General features: G+C 40.0%; 1 protein-coding gene across 2 annotated transcripts in view; it reads left to right on the top strand.

Annotated features, from left to right (window-relative positions):
- The window catches only part of SHOC2 (SHOC2 leucine rich repeat scaffold protein), a 78,548-nt gene extending 56,503 nt beyond the window's left edge, over positions 1-22,045 (top strand). For both annotated transcript variants that reach the window (XM_048505442.1, XM_048505441.1), the window contains exons 4-9: positions 2,028-2,158; positions 11,038-11,226; positions 13,961-14,083; positions 14,975-15,112; positions 15,553-15,670; positions 17,194-22,045. In XM_048505442.1, coding sequence (XP_048361399.1) covers positions 2,028-2,158; positions 11,038-11,226; positions 13,961-14,083; positions 14,975-15,112; positions 15,553-15,670; positions 17,194-17,402 — 908 coding nt within the window. In that variant the 3' untranslated portion in view covers positions 17,403-22,045. The remainder of the gene's footprint in view (positions 1-2,027; positions 2,159-11,037; positions 11,227-13,960; positions 14,084-14,974; positions 15,113-15,552; positions 15,671-17,193) is intronic.
- The last annotated feature ends 1,444 nt before the right edge of the window (positions 22,046-23,489 follow it).

Below are 23,489 nucleotides of genomic sequence, written 5' to 3'. Positions count from 1 at the left end.
ATGAAAAAGAAAAGGGGAGTTGAGTTCAATCAGCATGCTACATGTATCTGAAAGTGGAATACTTGCTTTCAGTTGGCAATTGTTTAAATTGTTTGAATTGATGGTGATATTTCTTCAAGACTGGTAGCAATAATGCTCTCTCCTTCAAGGAAATATTCACCTCTTGTTAATTTAGTGGGATAAATGTTGAGCAGTAATATTGTACTGCTTCCAGGCAGCTTATTGTATTGTACACTTATTGATTGTACACTTCCAAGCAGCTTATCAGCATCTTATGAGAAATGGTGTCTGATTTATGGCAAATAACAGTTTTACCTGTGAGATGTTTTCCAGACAAGATACAGTAAGCTACTGAATATTCCAAGTTTATATACCTAGGGCAAGATGTAACAGGTATCCTAAATGGCTTTGCAGTGACCAAATGTGATGAGAGCTACTGATGCTTTGCTGCCATCATCACCATGCAGGAAGATGCATTCTCATTCGTTCTTGGTTACGTTTTCTTCCACTCATGTTCCTATCATCCACTTAGTTGCTCCTATGTTTTCACTATATTGGTGATTAAAGTCAAGTACACAAGATGTAAGAGAGGCATGTGAATCATCTCTAAATTCCAGTGAAAAGCTAGGATGTCAACAAATGCACCAACCATGCCCTTATGGCTACTAGGAATCCATCTAGATCAGTGATGGTGAACCTTTTTGTGATCGTGCCCAAATTGCAACCCAAAACCCACTTATTTATCGCAAAGTGCCAACATGGCAATTTAAACTGAATACTGAGGTTTTAGTCCTTTCCCCCCCCCACTCTGCCCTGCACTGCTCCAAAGCCTCCACCCCACCCCTCTGCCTCCACCTCACCTACTCGAGCAGGGTCCAGCCTGCTCTAGCCTCCAGTAAGTCCCGTGCGCACGGCTCTGTGCCTCTCTAGCATCTCGCCTCTTCTGCCTATGCCCCCCCCCTTGGGCAGCAATCACCCGGAGCACAGGCACCCAGGCCCGCCAGCTGAGTCCTCCCTGCTCGCCGCGGGGCATCATGTCCAGTGACCCAAGCCAGCCTAGATGTGTGTGTAAGGGTGTGCGTGTGTGTGATTTTCTGCCCACCCACATGATGAACTCTGTGTGCGCGTGCCCACAGAGAGGGCTCTGAGTGCCACCTCTGGCATAGGTTCGCCACCACTGATCTAGATCATCAGCCTCCATGAGTGACGTATCATAATAGGGCTTGCACTTTTGAAGTGGTTCTGAGACATCCCCCCCAGTCAAACCGTATATGTAGTGATGCCATGTGAACTAATAAAACTCCCGGCACATTGCCTGATATGATGCACACTGATGTTTCCATAGTCTCTTTTTAGTGGGGTGATGTTGACAGATGCATTTCTGGAAATGGAGCTTGTTTCATCCAATTTTGTACCTTTCCAGGGGAAAATACACTGATAACCTCAAATTTGTTGTTTGTACTATTTGTGCTGTTGAACTGATGACATCTGTACCTGTATAAATGTTCCAGAGTTAATTATAGAAATTTAGCTTGGAAATTGGTTATTATTGTCTCTTAGCTTTATAGTATGTGTAAGCATGCCTCTAAGGGCAGAGAAAATGCCTTCCTGCTCACTTCTGTTCTAATGCCGACATTAGAAGTAGCCAGCATGTGGTAGCGGATCTAGGAAATGCATGTTTGAATCCTCACTCTGTCATGGAAACTTGCTGGGTGACCTTGGAAGTCAGTGATAGGAATAATAATTCTACCCAAATAAAAGATAGCTAAACTATGGATATATTGATATATTAATCAGTGTTTGTTCTTGAACTTATGAAATCCTCAGAAAAATACTGCTGTTGAAATTATTTTTAGATATTCTTGTGAAATTAGCTGTTCTTTCTAAAACAGTGAAACCTAAAAGTCAAAGGGATTAATTCTTAAAATATCAAACCTAGTTAGCGTCTGTAGATATGCAGTGTATTTATTCTGGCTTCTATTACGAGTATCTCTTAATCATTTTGGCTTTTTAAAAATTTATTTTAGGAAATCTGTCCAGTCTGAAAAGTCTTGGTCTGAGGTATAACCGGCTTTCAGCAATACCCAGGTCTCTAGCACAGTGCAGCAAACTTGATGAGCTGAATTTGGAGAACAACAATATTTCTACTTTACCAGAGGTGAGGCATTCTATTGTAAACAAGGTACACTAAGATATATTTCGCAACCAGTGTGTTGGAACCAAGATTTGGCTCCCAGGCAAGTCCTTTCTTATGGTTGCTCCTGCCCTTTGCATCTTTCTCTTTCTTTGCTCTTTACCAACAGCTTACGTTCTCATTTCCTTCCCCCTTCTTTCTTTGTGTTGATAATGAAGGGGAAAAGCCATCTGGAAACTACTAACTTCATAGTAGTAGCTGAAAGAAGGGGAGGAGAAAGTTGGAGAATGGGTGGGAGCTGAGCAGCATGCCATGGAAAGACCAGAGGAAGATGGAAGAAGGTGTTTGAGTGCTGTTTTTTTAGTAGCCCAACCTCTTGCCCAGCCTTCTGCAGTGCCTCACTGCCCTCTGTCTGCTGTGGGAAGGTGTACTGCACTAAGCGCTTTGCTGTTAACTTCTTTACTGCCAGCTGCCATGTTCACATATCTCCTCAACCCAGACTCCACCCCCCTCCCAGCACACCTCATCAAACTTTGGCTCTAGCCCAGCTGGTAGAGGAAGAGGAGGGGGAGGAGGAGATAAACTCCTACTTGCTTGGGTTTCATAGTGGGGGAAGGGGGCAGCTGAACTCCTTGTGTGAGTTTGTCAGTTTCTCAAAAAATCTGTAGAAAATGGAACACTGGAATAGATGGGTACTGAGGTCATGGTTTGCCCAGAGCACCAAAGAACTTGGGTCACCCCCAAATTGATTATCGTATGAAGTAAATTTGGACTTGTTCATCACCATACCAAAAAAGGTTGGGAACCACTGCCACTTAACCACTTAAGAGCTCTCCATGGCAAAACATACCTTTTTGGTAATACTCTGAAAGTGAAAATTATCACAGTGCATTATTGTTGAATTGTATGTCAGTCAAAACCTTGAGCTTTGTGCTAATCTGAACTTTGTGCTTATGAGAGATCTTTCTGAGGTTGACATCATTGTTATTGCTTCAGTGAGCACACATTTTAATCCTTAGTATTAGGTATTTTCTTAAGAACAGTTCTCAATTTCAATAATTTTTCTCTTGTTTAGTAAATGTCTTTGATAAGAGATTGTCCAGTTTTGGGTCAGTTTAAGGTTGAATGGGTATTACCATATTTATTTGAAAAGTAGATGATCTTGAATGCAAGATGACCCCCTCCCCCAATGTTGCATGCACTAAAAACATTGTTAAACCTAACCGTAATTTGTATTTGATTGTAAGACAGCTCCTTCTTCTTGCATTTGTATACAGTATGAAGCTCATTCCGCACAGGATATTTACAACGAGTTGCAATCGTTATAAATGAATTTGTTTCCCATTTATCAAGATTGAAATCAAGTTCATTTATAATGATTGCAACTTGTTATATGCTGTGCGGAATGAGCCTGACATTGTGTGAAGTAGTTTAGAGTTTTGGAATGGTGACACTTTAAACTTTTCAGCATGTGGGTAGTTAGCATGCAAACTGAAAAGTTGCAAAAATGCGAAGACTTTTCTCTAGTTCTATTTTTCAAAAATGATACATGAAAGTTGAATGATCCTCTGGAAAGTAGATTAGGACTTCAACATTCATGATATCAAACTTTAAAAAGGGTACATGTTGCAGTTTTGCAGAGTTACTATCAATAATCTAACTTGTTGTATACAACAAACATTTTCATTATTTTCTGTTTAGTTTTATGTGATTAACATTGACTGCTGAAAGTAGAACCCAGCATGGTGTAGTAGTTCAGAGTGGTGAACTCTAATCTGGAGAACTTGGTTTGATTCCCATTCTTCCTCATAAGTGGGAAACTTGATTTGTTTCCCCACTCCTTCTCATAAAACCTGCTGGGTGCTCTTGGGCTAGTCACAGTTCTCTCAGAACTCTCTCATTCCCACCTACAGCACAAGATGTCTGTTGTGAGGAGAGGAAGGGAAGGAGTTTGTAAACCCCTTTGTGATGCCTCGCAGGAGAGAAAAGTGGAGTATAAATCCAAACTTCTTTTTCTTAATGAAGAAAAATTATCTGGAAATGGGAATGCACTAAAATCTGCCATACTAGGTACTGTGGATAAGAATTATTACAGTTAGCAGTGATTGAACAGGAACAAATGAATAGTGCTTGAAGGAAGAAAGATGCCTGGAAGCTTTTAAGAACAAAGCTAAATCACCTTTCACAAGAACATTTAAAAAAGTTACTGAAGTGTCATTACATATACAAATTAAACTGACTGGAAAACTGATTGCTTTATCATAAGATAAGTTGGCTTCCACTCTGAACTGTTAATATGTAAAAACTGTTAATATATAAAAACACCCCTCCCTCCCTCCCCTCTCCCTCTGCTAGGGTGGGTGGGTCATATCCAGATGCTGGGCCCCCTCCCTCCCCTCCCTTGCATGCCACCCCTCCCTCTCTCCCCTCCCTCACTTCTCTTCCCTTGCATGCCTCCCCCTCCATCCCTCCAGCTGTCTTTTACATTCAATCTTGTTCAATATGGGTGTGGAATATGGGTGAGGAAGTAGTTAAGCGGTGGTTGATGCGAGGGAGGGCAGAGTGAGGAATGTGAGGATGAGCGGAATGTGTATGAGAGTATGTGTGATGTGTGGTAGTAGTGGGTGAGGCACAGAGAATGAAAGGTACCTGCGGGTGAGGGGGGGAACCCCACCTGACGTCTCACACGGCAACGTGTGTATGTGTTTCACTTCCACTTGAGTTATTACCTATGTACTGTTTTTACTGCTCATATCTGGCCATCTGAGCGAACATTCTAAGGGTGACAGTTACACACAGGCAGCTTCATGTCCTTCACCATGGAGCACCAGGAAAAAGGTGTTTTACCTGAGCCAGGTGTAAAGTTTCAGGTATTTGAACATCTAAAAACACTCTCGCCTGGCTGACTGCAGTGGCTGGAAATTTTCAGAGGAATTGGCCCAGCAGTTCCTGTGCTAGACCATCAGGAACAAACTCACGGTTTGATTTTTATATATATAGATTGCATTTTCCACAAGTGCTGCTCTACATTTAAGTCATCATTGTTGCTGAAAGGAGTCACTTCTGTCAGTATAGTAGGGTAATCCTTTTAAAGCATGTCTCCTTGGCAGCAAAAAAAGGAAATATTCTCAAAGAAAACTACAGAATTGTAAAACATTGTCAAACTCATGATGCAATGGTTGATAAATATTAGATCTTAAAATTGGGGAGGAGTATCTGTCTAAGTATTTATAAATGGTGATACTTGGTTTCTTTTCCTTAGAGGAGATTGATTTTTTTAAATCAATCTCCTCTAAGGAAAAGAAACCAAGTATTGTAATCTTCCTTTCTCACTTAGACGGATTACACCCCTAGTAAATCAATATAATCTACAGGATAAGACATTTAATAAGTAATACATTAGGGTTAGGGTTGTAGAACAAATCAGATTGTTCATTTTTTGTTTTTTGTAATGTAGGCAAAATCACAAAAATAGTCAAGAAATGTAGACAGCAGTTGTTAGCAGGTCTTCTCAGAATCTTACTCAGTTTTGTTTAATGTTACTTACTCCAGGAAAATGTTCTTAGGATCATATCAGTTTGGTTCACTGTTATGATGGCTTTGAACAAGTTTTTCAAAATACCAAGAGCTTCATGCACAGTAAGCAATGCCAAAAGCTGTGTTGTAGACTTCAGAATAAAGGACTCCATCATCCTTACACAGCATTTTTTAATGAAAGCGTGTGTTAAAGAATAAGAATTTATTATGCCAGCATCTTTGCATCTTTTACAGTTCTGTTGTGTAGACTGAAAAAAAGAAAGAAAATGCTTCAGTGTTCTGCTGCGAGGGGAGTTTTGGATAAAGGTATAGGCCCTTCATCACACACAGAACAGATTTATATGCGATTGCTACCTTTTTATCTCATAAAGTCAATATCTAGTACCAGCTGTGTGGATTCTGAAGACTTAAGAGCATGGGCAGGCCAATGGGGTGGGGTGGGGGGTGGGGAGGAGTACAAAACAGCCACAGGAAGTGGCGTGGGCTCAAATTGATGCTCTTACCCTCCCAGCCTGCCTAAGTACCATTTATGCCATTTGAGAGGTCAAACCCACTTACCTCCCTGTTTACCCTCCTGGCCTGCCTAAGTAGCGTTAAGCCATCTGGGAGTGCAAATACATCATGCTTTTGAATGCTAGGTCGGCCCTGAATAAGACAGCCCTAATCCAGGATTTGATTCTGGCTGAGGGGGCTGACCTGGCTTGTATAACAGAGACCTGGGCGGGCATGCTGGGGAGGCTAGAACTGACCCAGCATTGCCCCCCCAGGCTATTAGGTGCAGCACCAGCCCAGACTAGGGGTGGGGTGGTAGGGTAGCCACAAGGAGTCATACACATTCACCAGGCGCCCCTCTCTCCTGTGTCCAGAGTTGAGAGTTTGTATTTGGTATTTAGCCAGATAGATAAGTTGGGATTGTTGCTGGTGTACCGCTCCCCCTCTGTCCAGCAGACTTCAGCTATTGCACAGAGGATGTCTCTGATAGACGAGCTCAGGACCTCATAGCCACCATGGCAGCCATGGGGCTATCTCAATTTGTGTCAGGACCAACCCATGTAGCAGGGCATACTCTTGATCTGGTGTTTGCAATGGGGAGTGGGTGTTGATCCATTGATTGGAGGGCTGGTTACTTGCCCATTGTCATGGATAGATCATTACCTGGTGAAGTTTGGACTGCTGACTTCTCCTTCCCACTGCAGGAGTCAGGGCCCTATTACAGTGGCCCGCCTCTGGAGAATAATGGAGTCTGATGGATTTCTGAGAGCTCTGGGGGAGTTTCCAGGAGACATGTCTGGTGCTGCTGTTGAGGCCCTGGTTTTACTGTGGATTGGTGAAATCAAGAGGGCCATCGACACAATCGCTCCCAAGCGTCCCTGCCCAGCCTGTAGAGCCTGCTCAGCCCCTTGGTTTAATGGGGATTTGCGGGTAATAAAACAGGGGCGATGGCTAGAGTGCAGGTGGTTGAAAATCCTGCTGTGGGTCTGACCAAGTACTGGTTAGAGCCCATTTTTGGGCCTATCAGGTGGCAGTGAGGGAGGCAAAGAGAGTCAACTTCTCCATTATCACATCCTCAAGTTTTACAACAACAAACCTTTATTAGGCATTAAGATGAAAAGGAAGGAAACAAGGAAAAACAAAATGAAAACATTGGCAAACCAAAATAAATTATTCCCATATATCAAGGAATTTTTTTTTGCTACAGAGGTTACAATAAAAAGGGAAGAATTATTTAATAAACATATAACCTTCCCAGCTAGTGAATATTTATTGAACTTTACAGGAAGCAAAGAAAAAAGGATGGACCTATCCTCATATTTAGGACAACAAAGCAGAATATGTTCCATAATTTGAATCTCAGAAATACAGTGGGGATATTTCCGCTCTTGTGGGCAATCTTAGTGAACCTCCCTCGTAATGTTGAAGAGGGGAAAGAATTACAACGTGCCTGGTAAATACCCACCTCTGGTTAGGGTCTGAAAGTTGGATCAAATAATTCGCCATATGATTAATTTTTTAATTAATGTTATAATGGAGGGGGGGAGCAATTGCTTTTAGCTTTGTCCTGCAAGGATTGCAACTCTTGATCTAAAAGCTGTCTTTTCAGTTGAAAATAGATTTCAGACGCACATAGCATTTGGAGGTAATCCCAGGAGAAACCCAGAGAAAGCCAACTAGAGACCTGTAGCTTTGTTTCAACTAGAGACCTGTAGCAGTGGAAGAATTAACCATTGGTTAATGAGGAAAATGATCAAATAATACGAAACAGTTGTGCTGGGTGGGAGCTAGCGGACGCGAGAAAGGATGAGAAATAATCCCTCTTCGCCCTCTTCGTCGCCATCTCATAGGCTTTCATAAATGTCCTATAAGATGTACACGCAGCCTCGTCACAAAACTTCCTTCACACTCAACTCTAGACGTCTGAGCTCCTGTTTAATTCGTCGCAGCTCCTTGGTATACCAGGGGGCCAGCCGAGAACAAGGGCGCAGAGGATGCCTGGGAGTAATCACCTCGATGGCATTGGAGAGCCTGGAGTTCCAGTTCTCCACCTGCTCATCTAGGGTGCCAGCAGGTTCAGGATCCCGCAGAGCATTCAGAAATCCAACAGGATCCATAAGTCTCCATGGGCGGGCATAAATAATCCCGTCACCTAGACAGGGTTGGCATGGCAAGTTCACCCGAACTTTCAGGGCATGATGGTCGGACCATGGCACTCTGTCAACAGAGGATGCAACAGTGTTAACTCCTGACCCAAAGACCAGATCCAAAGTGTGACCAGCCTCAGGAGTGGGGCCAGAATTTATCAAGGAGAGGGCTAGTGTCACCATGGATGACACTAGATCAGGGGTAGGGAACCTGAGGCTCTCCAGATGTTCAGGAACTACAATTCCCATCAGCCTCTGTCAGCATGGCCAATTGGCCATGCTGGTAGGGGCTGATGGGAATTGTAGTTCCTGAACATCTGGAGAGCCGCAGGTTCCCTCCCCTGCACTAGATCCATAGCTGCTAAACATGAGGCGGCATCGACATGGATGTTGAAATCACCCATGACAATAAGTCCAGAGAAGTGCAATGCCCAGTCAACCACCACCTCCAGCAGCCGTGACAGGCCGTCCCCGGTGTACTAGGCGACCGGTACACCAGGAAGACAGCCAACCTCTCTGGGGCCACCCATTCTAGGCCAGCACACTCAATACCGGTGATCCTTGGGACAGGGATAGCCCTAAAAGAGATCGAATCCTGGATGAACATTCCATGCCGCTGACCCGGCCCTGAGTTCATGATTGGTGGACACATGCAAAACCTGGAGGCAACACTTCACCCAAGGCAATCGTCTTGCCATCACGCACCCAGGTTCGGTGATACAAGCCAGGTCCATTTGTTGAGTCCCAAGATAATCTCGGAGCATCGTGGTCTTCTCATTGATGGACCTGGCATTGATCAACACCAAGGACGAAGCAGGGAATGCCTGAACCCCACAGCCATCATATTGGTAGAAATACCTCTAATTGTATTTGAGTTTATGTGGCCTTCGAATTGCAACTAATAAATAATATTAAGGTTGCAGATGAGTGCCATAACTGATTAATGTCAAATGGGCTTTAGTTGGTGACTTCTGTTACCAGACTTTAAGCTGCCACTCAGTTTGAGGTACCATTAGTCAGCTATTTTTTGAGTTTATGTTGAATAATGCACGTATGCACGTATGAAACGTATGCACGTATGAAACAATACTTCTAAGCACCATCCTACCCACAAAACCAAGAAACCCAATTGGATTGTATCCTACCAAAACAAAATGAAAGTCCAGTGGCACCTTAGACTGACAATATTTATCCTTATTTATCCTCCGTCTTATTCTTCCTTATTGCAGCCCTTGACTTGTTGCTTTTGTTGATATAAAGCACATGATCCACCTTAACCTTCTCCGAGGGCCCGAAAGGTTCCCTTCTTCCTTCTTCGACCAGGCGCAAAGCTAGTAAAGTAAGATTGTATGTTAGATGATGCAGTAACTTTAGATGAAAGGAAGAACTCTATAAACTCTATTTTATTTCGGAGTAAAATATTTAGAACTGCAATGAAATAGGTAAGTAGATGGGGAAAGAGAAAGGTGGCTGATCAATGTACCTTAAAGTTTTTTTAAGTTTCTAAGGGCATTTGCTCTGATAAGTCTTCCCAGCTCCTTTGTTGTGACGAAATAATAGACTTTGCTAAGCAGCTGGGAAGCATTGGGAAGCTCAGGATAGCATCCAGCTGGAGTCAGGACAGAAGGTAAACAGCAGCTTTAAAAATGTGGTCTGTTATATGTATAGTACACTAATTTGTGTTTCTGCAACACTGTGGTTATTGAACAGAACCTGAGGGTGAGAATGATAGCATGTTTCTGCTGAGATAGTAGTGCCCCCAGAGTTTTTAAAAGTTCTGATATTAAAAAAATATGTATTTCTTAAAAATAAATTGCATGAATTTTGGTGACCTTTTCAAGTTGATCAGAAATTTTTAAGTTGGTTCATTTAATTGGCTAGATTAATGAAAACTGCTTTACCCTACTTTGAAGTCCTCTAACTAGAGTATACTTTCTGGATCTAATTATTTCTGTGAAAAACAAACTGGGGCTATTAAGTGAGATCATAGCTCATATATAGGTGCTGATGTTCTTTTTAAGTGTATTGAAAAACAGATAAACATTAAAATGTGTTCTGCTGTAAAAATGCCATAATAGGCAGTAAGGTGAACATGAACATAGTTTCTAAAAGCCCATTTGAACCACACATTGCGGCACTCCTCCTTTCCCATTGGCTGATCTCGTAACAATGCAACTGAGTATTATAATTGGCTGAGCTATCCAGACATTACCTCATTATGCAAAGCTACCTCTGGGCTTTCTTGTTGCTCAGTGTTTCCACCCATTACCTTGGGGAAATAAGTTATTGAAGTAATAAGTATGTTTTAAAATGATAGGCTTGTCTTTTTAAACTCATGTGAATCTGCATTTGCAGTAATGCATATATAAATGCACTACCAGCAAATGCTTTTTATAAAAAAACAACAACCCCCAACACTGCTGTCTGGGCCGACTGCACTTGAAACTCTCCTTCAGTAGTGAAGTAAATGTGAAATCCTCGGTTCATGTGGATGTTTCTTTGGCATTTTGGATTGGTCTGATGGTGTATAGGAAGGTAGAAACATTAATGAACATAGCTAAACAAGAAACAACAAAATACCTATAAACTGGCATACTAAGGTTCTGGGCAGGCTGTTCAAATCTGAGTTTCATGCAAGAATTACAAGAATGAACATCAAAAGGTTTCAGGTTAAGACTTAATGTGAACCTGTGTTTAAACATATGCAATTCCTTCTCTCTTCCTCAGAGTCTCTTATCCAGTCTTCTCAACCTGACAAGTCTGACTCTGGCAAGAAACTGTTTCCAGTCATATCCAGTCGGTGGTCCCTCACAATTTTCTACCATCTATGCTCTCAACATGGAGCACAACCGCATCAATAAAATCCCATTTGGAATTTTCTCTAGAGCAAAAGTGTTAAGCAAGCTGAACATGAAGGTGAGGCACTGTTATTAGAAACCAGCCTGCTTCTTGTTTTGCCAGTGGTAATTTTAATATGAATACTGCTGACACCTTGTATACTGTCAAGTATTATATAACTGAGAGAGCAAGCCTTAATTATTGGTGCCTTTAAAACTACTTCCTAATGTAAAATTGTAAAAAATTGTAAAATTATTTATAGTGCACACACTCTTTTTCTGATGTGGAGTTTAAGTTGAAGGTTTGCCATGAGGAGCTCCTGCAAAAGGCAGGATGCTCATCCCTTTATTCTGTACTTTTTTTCCTTCTTTTAAAGTGTTTGGTTTTACCAGGAGATAAATTGACAGTCTAGTGCCTCACGCTGTTCTGAAATTCTTCTAATTCCAAATATTGGTAGTCTGAAAAGCAGAATGTTATGAAAATATAAGTCTTGTATACATACTGGCTATATTTTTTGAACCACTTACAAATTTGACTCCTTTGAAATAGTATTTTGCTTGGGATTTTGTTAGGGTTCCCCAAAAGCACTGTTCTATCAAGAGGTAGCATTCCAACGTAAGAAATTTTAGGGAGAACTTCATTGTGTTTGCCTGTTTCTGATTTTTATATAAAATAAGAGATGTTCATTCTAGTGATTGGAAATGGTAGAATATATCCTTCAAAAGAAAGTTTTCTTATAAATACTCACTTTTTGGCAAGGGATTGCTTTGAGGAAAAGGAAGGCTTCCTTTTTTCTCCTTTCAAATGGATGCTTGGTCACTTTTGTTCTGGTGTGGGGAAGTGCTTATCCTTTATAGACTCTTCAACCCCACAGCCATAGGTTGGAGGAAATTTTTGTCTAATATCAACAGCTGTGGCTGGAACTGTCTTGTAAGTATTCATGGCAGTAGCTAAATGAGATAATGTGTGCCTTTTAGTAGAGAGGGATGGCAAGGGTAAGATCAAGTTTTCCCAGCAACTACAGTTCACAGTTGAAGTGCTTGCAAAGCCTATTAATCCAGTATTTTATTTTATTTTTGAGATTTATCATTCTTTCCTCCTACATCTGGCTTGGGGCAATGTACAACAGAATTGCTTAATATAAAAACTGTTTCAAGATAACAGCCTATAATTTAAAAGATGAAAATAGTACCCAATAATAAGATAAAACCATGCATAAAAACAGCAATTAATGGAACCGAACTACACTAAAACCTGTAAAATCAACGGGAGAAGTAAAAACCCATCAATGGGCTAAGATGGCACATTGCCCCAGGAGAGATTTGTGGTAAAAAATCAGCCTTAGCTGAATGCTGGTGGAACAGCTCCATTTTACAGGCCCTGCAGAGCTCCGTGAAGTCCTCATGGAGGACTTCCTCCATGGGCCTCCCATGGGCCAGGAAGTGCAGCTGAGAGGAAAGAGGTCTGCATTCCTGCAGCACTTGTACCCCACTGCCTTAACACAAATCTAAGTCTATACACAACTTAACTCTGCCTCCTGGGGTTTTGAGGAAGCCCAGCCAGCCAGGGTTCCCCTTCACCCTCCTAGGAGCGCAGCAACAAGCGGCTTCTGCAGCCACAGGGAGGTCGTTGCGGCCATGCCCCCAGCCTCTGCAGAGGCCCGAAGAGCCGGCTGGTAAGCGGGACTCGTGTATAAGCCAAGGGGGCATTTTTCAGCCTTAAAACAGGGCTGAAAAACTCGGCTTATACGTGAGTATATACGGTACTAATTTGGTTGCTCACTGCTCTGCTTTCCTCTAAATTATCTATCTGCAAATAGTTTCTGCCCTTTTTTTCTGAACTACCTTATTCCCCCAGCCTGCGAAGTTCTTTTTCTGTTTTTCCATGGGTGGTGTGCTGGACTTACTCCATTCAAAAGCCACTTGTGTTAGGTTTGTCGGGGTGATTCTTCATGGATCAAGTAAGGTGGGTTGAGGCCCTTTTAAAAAGCATTTTGGGGGTAGTTCCCACAGAACTCGCCCCCAAAACGCTGCTAACCCGTTCTAGTGGCCAGAACCTAGGTTAAATTAAAATCGCGAATTTAGCGACTTTTTTCATTAACCCAAGTTGCAAATGGTTCCTGCTTGCCAGTGTAAACTATAGAATGCACGAAGCATTTAATCCCCACTTCCTTCCCTCCAGTATTATGGTGGATCACCCAAGGGGTGGCTTCTCGGATGGGGGGGATTCTTAGCTGCACAGTTCGCATGGAAACACAGTGTTTCCATGCAAACCATGCTGCATCCAGGATACCAGCAATCCCAGCAGAAGCAGCAGAAACAGGTTCCATTAACCCATTGCTGCCTATGCAGGATCAGCCAGGTAGAGGGTTGGGAAAGAAATCTCACTGTTCAAGCTTTGTATCATTCTTAAGACCCTGACCTTCACAGTTGTCACATTCCAATCACAGATGGAATATTACGTAAGGTAGAAAAATCTTCACACCTTTCAGAACAAAATTGCATGTTTTGCATATCTGTTTGACCAAACTGGTTTTTGATTTAGCTGTTCTATTGTATATCTTTGGTCAAGTCCAGTTAATTTTTCTGATTTATTAGTTAATCTTATCTTATATCTCCAGATGTTCTTTTCTATTTCAGATCTTTAGATTTGTAACATTTGATTTTTTTAACCTAGTTCTGCAATGGGTAAATCTATTCTCATCTTTTTCTAATTTGTGAGAACCACAGTGATTTTCTTCTTGATATGCTTAAATTTATTTCAATCTCAAATTATCATGACTACTTCAAAGCACTTTTTGGTTGATCCTTAGGACAATCAGCTGACTTCTCTTCCTCTGGACTTTGGAACATGGACTAGCATGGTAGAACTTAATTTAGCTACAAACCAACTGAACAAGATTCCCGAGGATGTGTCTGGACTGGTTTCTTTAGAGGTGAGTAGAATATACCAGCCAGGCTATGTAAATCCTTCAAAGAAGCTTGTTTAACTTTAAAACGATCCTTAATGTAAGGAGTAACTATAGTTTGAAATTTTAACCTTTGTTTGGGAAATGGATCTCAAGTGGTTGTTGCCAGACCTGTCCCCAACAAGTTCTCCTCCATCCATGAACATGACATGGAATGGGACCTTTTCTAGGGTAGTTTTGGCCTCTAAGTCCACCCTTGACCTCTGCTCCCCTTTGGCTTTACTTTGTAGAAACCAAGGCTTGGAAGGCTCATTAATGTTACTGTGATGGCCAAAATGTCCACCAAGAGATCAGTGGGCATTCTTTTCTTAATGCTATAAGCTTTGTTTCTGTTAACGTTGGGAAGTTTTAATCCCCCAATGTATTTTAGCTGTTTTTTAAAGAATTCAAGATTTTTTTTTTTGCAAGCCTGGACTTCCTTCAGATTTGTAGAGAATTCTCCACATCTGGCCCTTGTTTAGTTTTGCAGATGAACAGATCATATATTCTTTAGCATAGATCGGAATGAGAATATATTACAGTAGTCTATCAGGGTAACCATATCAGAGATCCAATACTATACTATCCTTTATAGAAGCAACCTAGACTTTTGTGTTTTCTGTAGCTGCTGTGTTATCTTATCTTTCAGCATTATGCAAATAGCACTTTGAAATGAAGAAAATAGTCTGTGTTCTCACAGTGCAAGAGCATCCCCATGTCTAGTTATTGCACTCATATACACTCATGATTTGTAGGCAGCAATATTGAAGTTGGATACTAAACATCTGAACATTTTCATTGAAGAATACATAGCTTTGATGTCTACTGGTGCTGTTGGTAGCTGCTGATTCATTGGAAGATTTATTTTTTTGTTTATAGGTTCTTATTTTATCGAACAATCTTTTAAGGAATCTTCCCCATGGAATTGGGAACCTGAGAAAACTAAGAGAATTGGATTTGGAAGAAAACAAGCTGGAATCCTTGCCAAATGAAATAGCATACCTTAGGGATCTCCAGGTGAAATAATCATGCGCAGACTGTTTTTCATTATAAAGTGATTTTTTAAAATCCATGCCAATGTTAGATGTCTGTACCTTATGAAAACTCCTGTCATTGAATCAGGATACTGATTTAGTGATACACCCTGTTAGTGCAATGTGATATTGCCATTTTAGGAAGAAAATCTCAGACAGGTATTCTTACTCTTTAGTATGTAAAAACCTGTCTGTGTCTTTAGGTGCAATTGTAGGGAGGGGGTATTGTGGACAATGATCCCTCTGTGGATCTCATACTTCCCATTTGCTTCATAATGATGAAGCTTAGCTAGAAGTGATGATTTCAGGGGAAAGTTCTTATGGTACTTGGGTAATGCTGCCCACTTTTTGCTGACTTCTAGCTGACTTCTGTGAGGGTAGCTGGTGTTATTTTAATGTTTACATTCTTTGTTGCTCTTCCAGAGACTGATCCTAACAAATAACCAGTTGAGCACCCTTCCCAGAGGAATTGGACACCTCATCAACCTGACACATCTTGGATTGGGAGAGAACTTTCTGACACAACTTCCTGAGGAAATTGGTAAGATGCCGTTTGTTTTACCAATACTTGGATGATGTATAGCAGTGGTGGCGAACCTTTGGCACGGGTGCCAGAGGTGGCACTCAGAGCCCTCTCTGTGGGCACACACAAACAAAGTCACCCCCCCCCCCACACACACACACATCTAGGCTGGCCTGGGCTGCTGGGCTCGATTATTAGCATTAAACCGAAGACCTAGCTTTGGGGAAGCAGTGTAGGTAACCCTGTTAAGCACTGTTAAACCCCACTGATTTTCATGTGAAGAACTAAAGCATGATCCTTTACCTGGGAGTAAGCTCGGTTGCTATCAATGGGGCTTGCTTCTGAGTAAATCCTCCTAGGGTCGTGATTCATCCGTTGGAAGAGTTGCACGGTTGCTTCAAAGCAAAGCCACTGACTACCACCAAGCTTACTTCTAAGTAACGCACGCCTCGGAGCCAACTGTTTTTTCTAAACTAAAACCTCAGTATTCAGGTTAAATTGCCGTGTTGGCACTTTGCGATAAATAAGTGGGTTTGGGGTTGCAATTTGGGCACTTGGTCTCGAAAAGGTTCGCTATCACTGATGTATAGTATTGATGCAGCAGGAAATGACATAGTAGACATGTATTACATGTGCAGGGATATTCTTCAATATGTTCTTTACAGTACTTTATAAACTGTGTTCCAGTGACATCCTATTCAAATGATTGTTGGTGGGAGGTGCTATACTGGAAGTTCATTGTAGGATACCCTTTCCCAGATGAGCACATACTTAAGGAAACTCTTGAAAAAATACCAAAGAAAAAGAGATGAAACAGTTAGCCTTAAGTATTCAGCACATTGCAGCTACTGTTTGTAGGAGCAGAGCACTTGAAAAACAAAAAGTAGGTGTTGTGTCTCTTCTAAAGTTTCCCTTTTCTGAAGATGCTGATCCTTGAAATAGGGTATTGTATTGGGGATATGAGTAAAGAAAGTTTTTTTTAATATTCTATTGAAGGCTTTCACAACCAGAAACAACTAGCTGTTGTGGGGTTTCCAGGCTGTGTGGTTGTGGTCTGGTAGTTTTTGCTCCCAATGTTTTACACACATCTATTGCTGGCATCTCAGAGGCACACTGTGCCATGGAGTGAAACACATGTTGCTGTGACATGCCTCTGAAAATGTCAGTGAAATGTTAGGAGCAAAAACTGCAGGACCAAGGACAAGTACACCGTTTGGAAAACTCACAACCAGTTTTTTTTTTAAAAATCTACAATAGATGAGATTGAGCTTATACAGAAAGGTCACAGTAGTTTGGTCCTCTCTAGATTTCATATTGATTTTTTTCCTTTGCATTCCAGCCACTGAAAGCTGCTATAGTTGCTGAATAAATAAATTCCCCATAAATCAAAGGCTCCTCCTTAAAAGCTTTGAGTAAGAAACAGGAAAACAAATTACTTCTCACTTAAAATACACACGAGAGCTTCTTTCTTAATTGTATAAAACACCTTCAACCAAAGGAATGCTTATTCTTATAGTAATGGTAATAATGTTTTTATGCAGGTACACTGGAGAATCTGGAAGAACTGTATCTGAATGACAACCCTCACCTGAACAGCCTTCCTTTTGAACTGGCCCTTTGCAGTAAACTGTCGATAATGAGCATTGAGAATTGCCCACTCAATACCCTTCCAGCTCAGATTGTTGCAGGGGGGCCTTCCTTTATTATCCAGTTCCTGAAGATGCAGGGACCTTATCGTGCCATGGTCTGATGGATAACTGTCCTAAAGGTGTATAAAGTATAAATGATATTGAGGGTGTCATTGTGTATATATATATATATTATTGTTATTATTATTATCTAGGCCATACAGTGCCGGAATTGGATAAAAATTGGGTTGTCCCATACACTGTACAAAATGCAAAGAGCATTATTAGTATTGTGTATGTGTGTATATATATAATATAATATATATATATTATATTATATATAAAACATAAATAATATAAAACAGGCAAATTTAAGACCACATGTATGTGTTTCTGCTAATAGAGGAAGCATAGCCATTTAGGGTTTTTTTTCTTTGTAAAATGCTTGTTTAAGTTTTCTTTGCTGAATTTGATGGATGTCTAGGTAATCTGGAGATAACAATTCACTGGAAATGATTTCCACCCTTGCTGATAAATTTAAGGGACAAAATGTTTTTAGATGGATCCCTCTTTATATGGGAAAAACCATGCAGCTCAATAATATGAACTTTCTTCTACCATTCCCCTCTGCACACATTAATTGTGTCAAAAACCTGTTGGAGTAATTTGTCTTCTAGCTGGGAAATCCTTTAACTTATTCTAAGATTTGAGATAAATGGTGTTGTATGTTGTTTACAGTCAGAGTAAATCAATGAAATTATTTGATTTGCTCTGTTTTAATCATATCTAGAATGTATGTGCTTCTGCTGAGGGCTTTTTATTGACTGATTTATAGTAAAACAAAAATAAACAGCTGGTGAGTAGGAAAAGAAACAGACCGACAAACACTTGAATTGATTTTAAAACTTGGTTCCTTGAGTTATTTGTTGTAGGCATATCTTATTTGGACCAGTTCTTTTACAATTGGTCTTGTGTATGACAAGCAACATTTTCTGATTAGAAATGGACTGATTTGTTGGACTACACATTCTTTTAAGGTCTAATAGTACATTGACGAGGAAATATATATATATGGTAATGTTGTATTTTATGACAACAGGCAATTGTAAGCGTTTCTCCTAGTCCTTGTACAATTAATGAATGTGTCTCCTTGAAACACTGCAGTGCATATTACGATTTATGTTTGGCTAACATTGTTACTCTGGTTTTATATCTTGACTTGCCTTGTACATCCTTCCATTATTATGGAGCATCTGCATCCAAGCACAATATCTCCACGCTGTGCTGTTTTGCTGCTGAACTAAATGCACTTTTCCCTACAGTTGGGACACTTGCTTCAAGTTAATCAGTTCAGTACTATGATTTATTTTCTTTTAACCTCATCCTATCAATCTCAGTATTAAAGAATGATCTGTTAAAAAGAACACTTTTTCATTTGTATTGAGATGGCTCTGTAGAAAACGGAAGTGGTCCCCCTTCTGGTTTTATTGTCACTGTCATGGATGTGCAAAGGGCTAATGATGCTGCAGTGGAATAGGCATTTGCTATTACCATGTGGTGTCATTTTGATTTTGGAAGCTCATAGAGTGGATACATTCCAGACATTTTTCTTTTCCATAATTGTTCATTTCACTTTGGATTTGCTTCTGTAAGACTGGGATTTTACAGAGAGAGGTATAACTTTTGAACAAATCATGCATACAAAAAAGAAATCTTTTCCCCTGTTGAAAGGTCTTGTTTTGATTTTTTGTCATTTTTATTTCTAATAGAAAGGTTTATTTAATGGGCACTCTCCTCAGATAGCTAAGCACGCTTGTTCTTTTAAAAACTGCATGTTTAAGGATGCAGTCCTAAATACGCTTGCAGGGGATTAACTTTAGATTTATTCTGCAACTGCTATGGATTTCATTGGGAGCGCGCCTAAGTTTCTTTGGATTCTGCCCAGCATGGTCTGCTTTCTCAGAGAAGAATTCTACTTTGCGTTCTGGTTAGAATTTTTAAATTATTATTTTCTTTTTATTAAGAAAAAAATCTTTAAAAAGAGCAGGTAGTGATATAAAACCATTAAAGGGCTTAAGCTGGTAGTTTAAACTGCTCTAAATGTCACTGGATTTTATAAAAGGAATATTCTTTTCTGCCACATTTTTCTTAGAACAAATCTAGTATCAGTGATTTCATTTTAAATTTTTGTTTGTCACATTGTACAGTTTCAGCTTTGCACAACCAATCCATTTGAGCATTAAGGTGTTAAAATGTGAAGATGCCTGTAGTGGTGGTTAAAACAGAAAAGTTCACTTTTATGCTGAAGCTGTACTCTTGTTCCACTGGCTCAGCATGGGATACCATTTTTCTGTTCATAATGTTAAAGTGAGAAATGTGTGTCTGAGCTGCCCAGTTGCACTTTTATTTTTGGGCGGGGATACAGTTTTGCAAGTCAGTTGTCTATATACTGCTTTAAGATCAGAGTTTAGCCATGTACTGAAAATTGCTAAAGCTGGAGTTTGAAGGACATTTTTGCAACCTTTCACAAACTGAAACAGAGATAATATGTTTCCAGGAGGCTGGCTTCTTGCTTCACTCCATGAAGATGTAGGTTAGATGAAGTTGGGCTGTAACTCTTAGTTCTGCTTGTAAATACATTAATAAGATTGTTCATTTTGCCAAGGATTATATGACTGACACTTTCCTTCTTCTGAAAATCATCTGCAAGTTGGAATTGGGTTTCATTTATGCAGTTTTTTAAATAAACTATAAATTACTGATTTTTTTTAAAAACCCAGTTAAATGGTTATATTTCAGCATTGTATGTAAAAAGAGGTTTAAAAACCTGTTCTTGTGTTGAGCACTGAATCTGTAATGAAAAGTTCTCCAAAATCCCATTGGGATCAACTTTTTGTTCCATACCTATTACAGAATGCAAAGGAGAAGGGAAGGAAAAATGTATGATACTCCCTTTTTAAAAAATCAAAAATATTTCCACAAAATGCAGTAGTCATTTAGATTTTTGATGATTCACAGCAATTCTTTATCCCAATTTTTAAATTACTTTTGGCAAAATGATGGATTTTAACCAGTTACATTTAATCTGTCTAAATCAGGCAAGAATGTATTATATGGAGGCTTAAGAACTCAATCTGTGCCAACCAGAAATTGGGGAAAAGTTCTCAGACTTTCTTCATATTGAGACATTGTCAAAGAAGAAAGAATATATATTTAGAGACACTGGGAGGATTTTTTTAAAGATCCAGAATATCCCTTGCTGTTGTATATTGTACAATACTAGCTCTGCTTCATTTTTTGTTAGTGAATTTGACAATCTTTCCAAATCTTTCTGAAGAGTTTTGGTGGAAGGTCATATTTTCCCAGTGTTTAACACTATCCATCAACGGGTCTGGAGCACTCTTAATAGACTGTTCCTTATAGAATCAGAAGTAAGTATTTCTAGCACAAAGCCCCAGCTGGACTCTTTCATCTCAGTGGAACATCTCATGCCTCAGTACAACAACTATCATCAGTATTGTTGTTTCTGTACTGTTGTCAAGATGCTGTATCATACAGTTGTGCTACATAATAGACCTGCTCAGACTATAGGACTATGGCCTGTAATTACTTGGAAGTACTCTGTAGGTTAACATGGACTGCTGTATGCTTTGTTGGATAATTCCTCTACTTCTGGTTATAAAATAGTGAACAGGGTGTTAATGGCAAGTGGGGCAGAATTTACCCAAGTCTCGTTTTAGCTTTAGCTATAAAATCTATTTCACCATTGAAGCAATCCTTTTGTTTGTAGCTAGGGGAAATACAAATAATCAATTTTCCCTTTTTAAGGATTATTTTAGAACACTGAAATATAAAGGAAGGCTAAGCAATGCTATAAGTTTGGAACAAATTGTATGTCTACTGACAATGGAAATGTAAAGTGCAGTTAAAATGCTTTAATTTGGTTTAGAGGTTGAGGGAAGAGAGTAGGAAAAAATTAAGCTGTGCTATCAGCATTAAAAAGAGGGTTGCACGATGGATGCTATTAAATTCATTTTCTGCCAAAAACAAGTTTGCAGCATCTAGTGTTTGACTTAATTTATGTTGTAGACGTAATTTATAATACTTATTGTTGCAGATGTTAAAACTGGAGAGATCCTTCCTAGCTCATTGAAATGGTTTTGCAAAGAGGAAAAAAAAAGAAGTGGGGAAAACCAAGTAATTAAATATTGAAAATGCAGGCAAATTTCGAAGTAGCATGTTTGAACCTGGAGAGTTTCTGGGCATTGGAATGATTTGGTGTTAACATATCAAAGGAGAAAACACCTTCCTGACTATCCAAGAAGCTGAATTTACAGCAAAGCGTTTGTATAAATATTGCACTTCCATTGTATCTTCAATCAGCATGTCAGAACTTGCTTTTAATTAGGTATACACTCGGCAGTAATTTGCACAACACGCCAACTTTAAAAGGCACATATAGGACAATTGCTAATGATGATACCTGTAAAAGAACATCTGATGGCTTTTTCTAATTCTGCAAAGGTCTGGAGCTTCTGTTTATTATTTTGATGTTTGGGTCTTAAGCAGGACAGCGCAGGATTCTGCCTGTTAAATAGAAGACCACACTAATTTGTGATTGAAAATGAAAGCGTGTAAACGGTCTATAAAACAATGTACTTTCTGAACTATTGTAATGTTGATTGTTATGTCTATAAAAGATTGCCTTGCTTTTTTATAAGTCATTCTGTATCAATGTATTCATTATAAATAGTATATTTGTAAATGAGCTGCTATTGGGTTTTTTGGGCATTTTCTAGTAGTAAAATCTAACACATTTGTAGAAAATTGCAGAGGGCTGAAAATTGGATTGTCATTTTATCTCTTTTGGAAAAAGTTGACCCCCCCCCTTTATCCAATATAAAGTTAGGTTTAATGTATTTTTACTTTTATTTTCAAATGATAGTAACCAGATTGTAGATAAGCAAACTATGTAAAAAGTGCAGACCTCATAAAGAAAACCTACTTTAAAAATCTTGCAATAGGCATTGGTTTATATTGTATTCCGTATATAAAATACTGGGGGTGGGGAATATCATCACGAGTTAGCTTATCCATCAAAGCATATGAAAACTGCTGTATCTTCCAAATATTTTGTAGGTTATATGCAATAAGCCATTCCAGATTGTTTGGAATGAGTTCACATATTTATTAGTCAGATTCTTTTTCAAGGAAAGGATGCAGTTACAAACAACCCAAAATGACTCTAAAATGTTTAGCGTTACTGGAAAGTAAAGTGATTGTTTTACCGTTGAAGGGAGAATAGAGTTTCTGTGGAAAAGAGAAACATAGTTCTTGCTATCCAAAATTCTCTGTGAACCAGCGCGTGCGTGCGTGCGTGCGTTCTCTCTCTCTCTCTCTCTCTCTCTCTCTGCGTGTGTGTCTGTGTGTGTGTGTGTGTGTGTGTGTGTGTTTGAAGTCACATTTTTTAACAAGAATTCTTCAAAAATTTCCTTTTTTCTAAAATTTCTGGGCAAGCTCTTCCTGGCCACTTTCAAAACTGCAAGCTTTGTTGTGATTTATACACCTGTTGAGGTATAAAACCATGGAAGAGGACCTAATATCAATAGTTTTGCTTTTGCTGTCCCCCCCCCCCCTTGTTGCTTTTATGCTTTTTCTGACCTTGTTGGAGATTTTTTGCAAATTGTTTATTATTTATTTGATTTGATTTAATATCCTGCCCTCCCCAGCCTAGGCCAGGCTCAGGGTGGCTAATATACATGATTAAAACATACAAAAATACATCTAGATCAATTCATAATTTAAAAAACCCTCATCAATAAAACACAAGCTTTCAGGATTAATCATGAAGCCCCAGATAGCAATTTAAACAAGATCACATTGCCCATACCAGCTCAGGTTCACCCAGTCTTATAAATCTTATTTGGGTGACAGAGGCCCTTTCCGCAAGGGCCAAAAACAGTGCCCTAGGGATGGCAAAAACGCTGTCCCTAGGGAGGAGTTCGCATGGGGGGTGCTGCTGCATCACAGCAGCGCCGCCCTTGCCCCCCCCAGCGGTGCGAAGCTGCTGTTTCCCAACCTCGCTCCCCGAGCGAGGTTTTCCAGAAACAGCGGCTTCCGCATGGCAGCGGCTTGAAGGCGCCATGTCCCCTGCACTATCCCTGCAAGTCTCCTGGCTTCCTCGTCTCCTGGCTTCCGGCTCGTCACAG

Source organism: Sphaerodactylus townsendi, linkage group LG08 (genome assembly GCF_021028975.2).
Source record: "Sphaerodactylus townsendi isolate TG3544 linkage group LG08, MPM_Stown_v2.3, whole genome shotgun sequence".
In the NCBI taxonomy this organism is placed as follows: Eukaryota; Metazoa; Chordata; class Lepidosauria; order Squamata; family Sphaerodactylidae; genus Sphaerodactylus; species Sphaerodactylus townsendi.
The sequence above is the reverse complement of the archived record's forward strand: the minus strand, read 5'-3'. Positions and strand labels throughout refer to the sequence as shown.